General features: G+C 39.5%; 1 protein-coding gene across 1 annotated transcript; it reads right to left on the reverse strand.

Moving 5' to 3' along the window:
- Nucleotides 1–225: 225 nt before the first annotated feature.
- Nucleotides 226–1,790, reverse strand: LOC125178047. The gene has a single exon (XM_047880954.1). The coding sequence runs from the start codon at nt 1,514–1,516 to the stop codon at nt 545–547; it is 972 nt and encodes a 323-aa protein (XP_047736910.1). The 5' UTR covers nt 1,517–1,790; the 3' UTR covers nt 226–544.
- Between the last annotated feature and the right edge of the window lie 320 nt (nt 1,791–2,110).

Genomic DNA, 2,110 nt, shown 5'->3' on the forward strand with positions numbered 1-2,110 from the left:
TTGGGTACAGTTTGATAAGAAGTTTGAGCCACTATTGTTGGATCGGTTTGAGTTAAAAACACAAATTTCAGTTGCGAGTTTACGCAGTCAGTTAGAATTGGAAGTCTGAAGCAATGGTTTAACTGTGCGTTTTCATATGTTGTAACAATAGGAAGAGAGGTTTAATAATTGAAGACGATATAATGAGGTCCATTGTATCTTTCAAAAACATTACTATTGCACCACATTATGACTTTACAAGAAATATCAAGTTTAAAATTCCTTCTGAAGCGGCAATAGTCACATGTTTATAGAGCACCTCGATACAGTTTTGAGAAAAAAATCATTGTGATAAGGCACAGTTCATATAATAAGGAACTTTTAAAATCAATTTTGAAAGAGCTCGTCCGATTGCAATTGATACTTCTGATAATTTAGATAAGCTATGCATTAAATGTGATACGGAATGGGTTACACATCAATTTCTTATGGCGATATTTTCGAAAACAATTGCAGTCTATGAAAGATTATTACCAATTAAACTTAGTCACTACAGAATCATCCATCAGTGCTCATGAAAATAGTCCCTGGCGATGGCGTAGAGGAGGCATCTCAACTGCGGCTTGGTCAACAGATTCCTGAATAAACTTAATGCGTAGATTTCGCCAGACTTGACATTGGCATATTTTTGGATTAGCGGCGACTTCATATATGTTCCCGGGCAGAGCATTCTAAGTCGCAGCGACATTATGCGGTCACAGCAAATCAGTCGCACGATTTCGACGCACGTGATAATTAACAGTATCATCTGCCACACGAAAAAAATGAGCACAGTTTTCTCGTATGCTTCCATGAGTGGCAGGTGACATCCAGCCCTCTCGGTGCGGCCCAGCCACAGCTGCATCTTGGGCGTCAACTCACAGTCGGTGAAGGGAGGGAACACAGAACTGAGAGGGTCCCGAAAAGTTCTGTAGTCGCGATTGAAAGGCCAGTATGTGACGAGCTTTGCATAATAATGGCCTTGTAAGGATAGATTCATCACGAAGAATCCCAAGCAGTTGGAAAACATACTTATGAAAAGTAGGTAAATTTTTCGGGCAAGATGATCACCGTGACGTCCATAGTTGTGAAGCCAGTAACCTAACGATAACTTAAGTTGGGCAGCTTGAAGATCGAAATCAACAGGAAGACGCGCGATACTTTCCAAAGTATCTTCTAGAAATGGCTCGAACATTATATATTTTTGAAAGAACCCCGGCAGTTTGTAGATGAGAGCGAGCATTAAAAATATCCAGTGCATCCATTTGTAGTGCAGCGGGAAGTATTTTGTAGACTGAAGAGACGAAGTATTGAAAGAATAAGTGATACACATTTCCTCTAGGTCGTCTTCTATGACGGAGCCATCGTACCTCGACACGCACAAGATGGGGTCACCGAAGTAATAGGCAGATGTCGCCAACCCCCAACACGTTACCAGGAACAAGCATGTAGTACTCGAGTGAAGTTTCACCACCGAACTGACCAGTGCATCAGCCATTACTTTGACTTTCCAGGTTTTTCTATTTTAGAACGAGTTTGCACACTTGAACTGAGTAGAATTATATTTTCTCTAGGTACATGGTCATTTTCACGTTAATCCAATGTTGGTTTCCCGCACTTCCTTGCACCGAGTAGTCAACGAATTTTATATAGAGGCTTCACACCATAAAATTTCGCTCGTGTTGTACCCTGAGGTATTTGTGATACGACCAGTTCGTAAGCATTACTCTAATCACAACAAATCGAACAGCCTCCGGTTATGATCACATATATTATGTGTGAAAGTAAAAGTTCGCGCTTATTTGAACCGTGACACTGCAGATATTTGGGACTATTCGAGCGCGTATTCACAATACCGATGGTATTGAGATCGTATTCGGACATGAAATTTTATTTATAATAGTATAGTCATGCAACGTCACAAAACGGAGGTTAGATTCAAAATTGTAATAAATTTATGTTAAGATTAACTATGATAATAATGTTATAAACTACATGAACGTGTCAATGCCCAATTACAATGTTACCCTTCCAATAATTATTAACATGAAATTTAGTAGGATTTCACGTTCATTAACTTTTGCGATACATC

Source organism: Hyalella azteca, unplaced genomic scaffold (assembly GCF_000764305.2).
Source record: "Hyalella azteca isolate HAZT.00-mixed unplaced genomic scaffold, Hazt_2.0.2 contig6663, whole genome shotgun sequence".
Lineage (NCBI taxonomy): Eukaryota > Metazoa > Arthropoda > Malacostraca > Amphipoda > Hyalellidae > Hyalella > Hyalella azteca.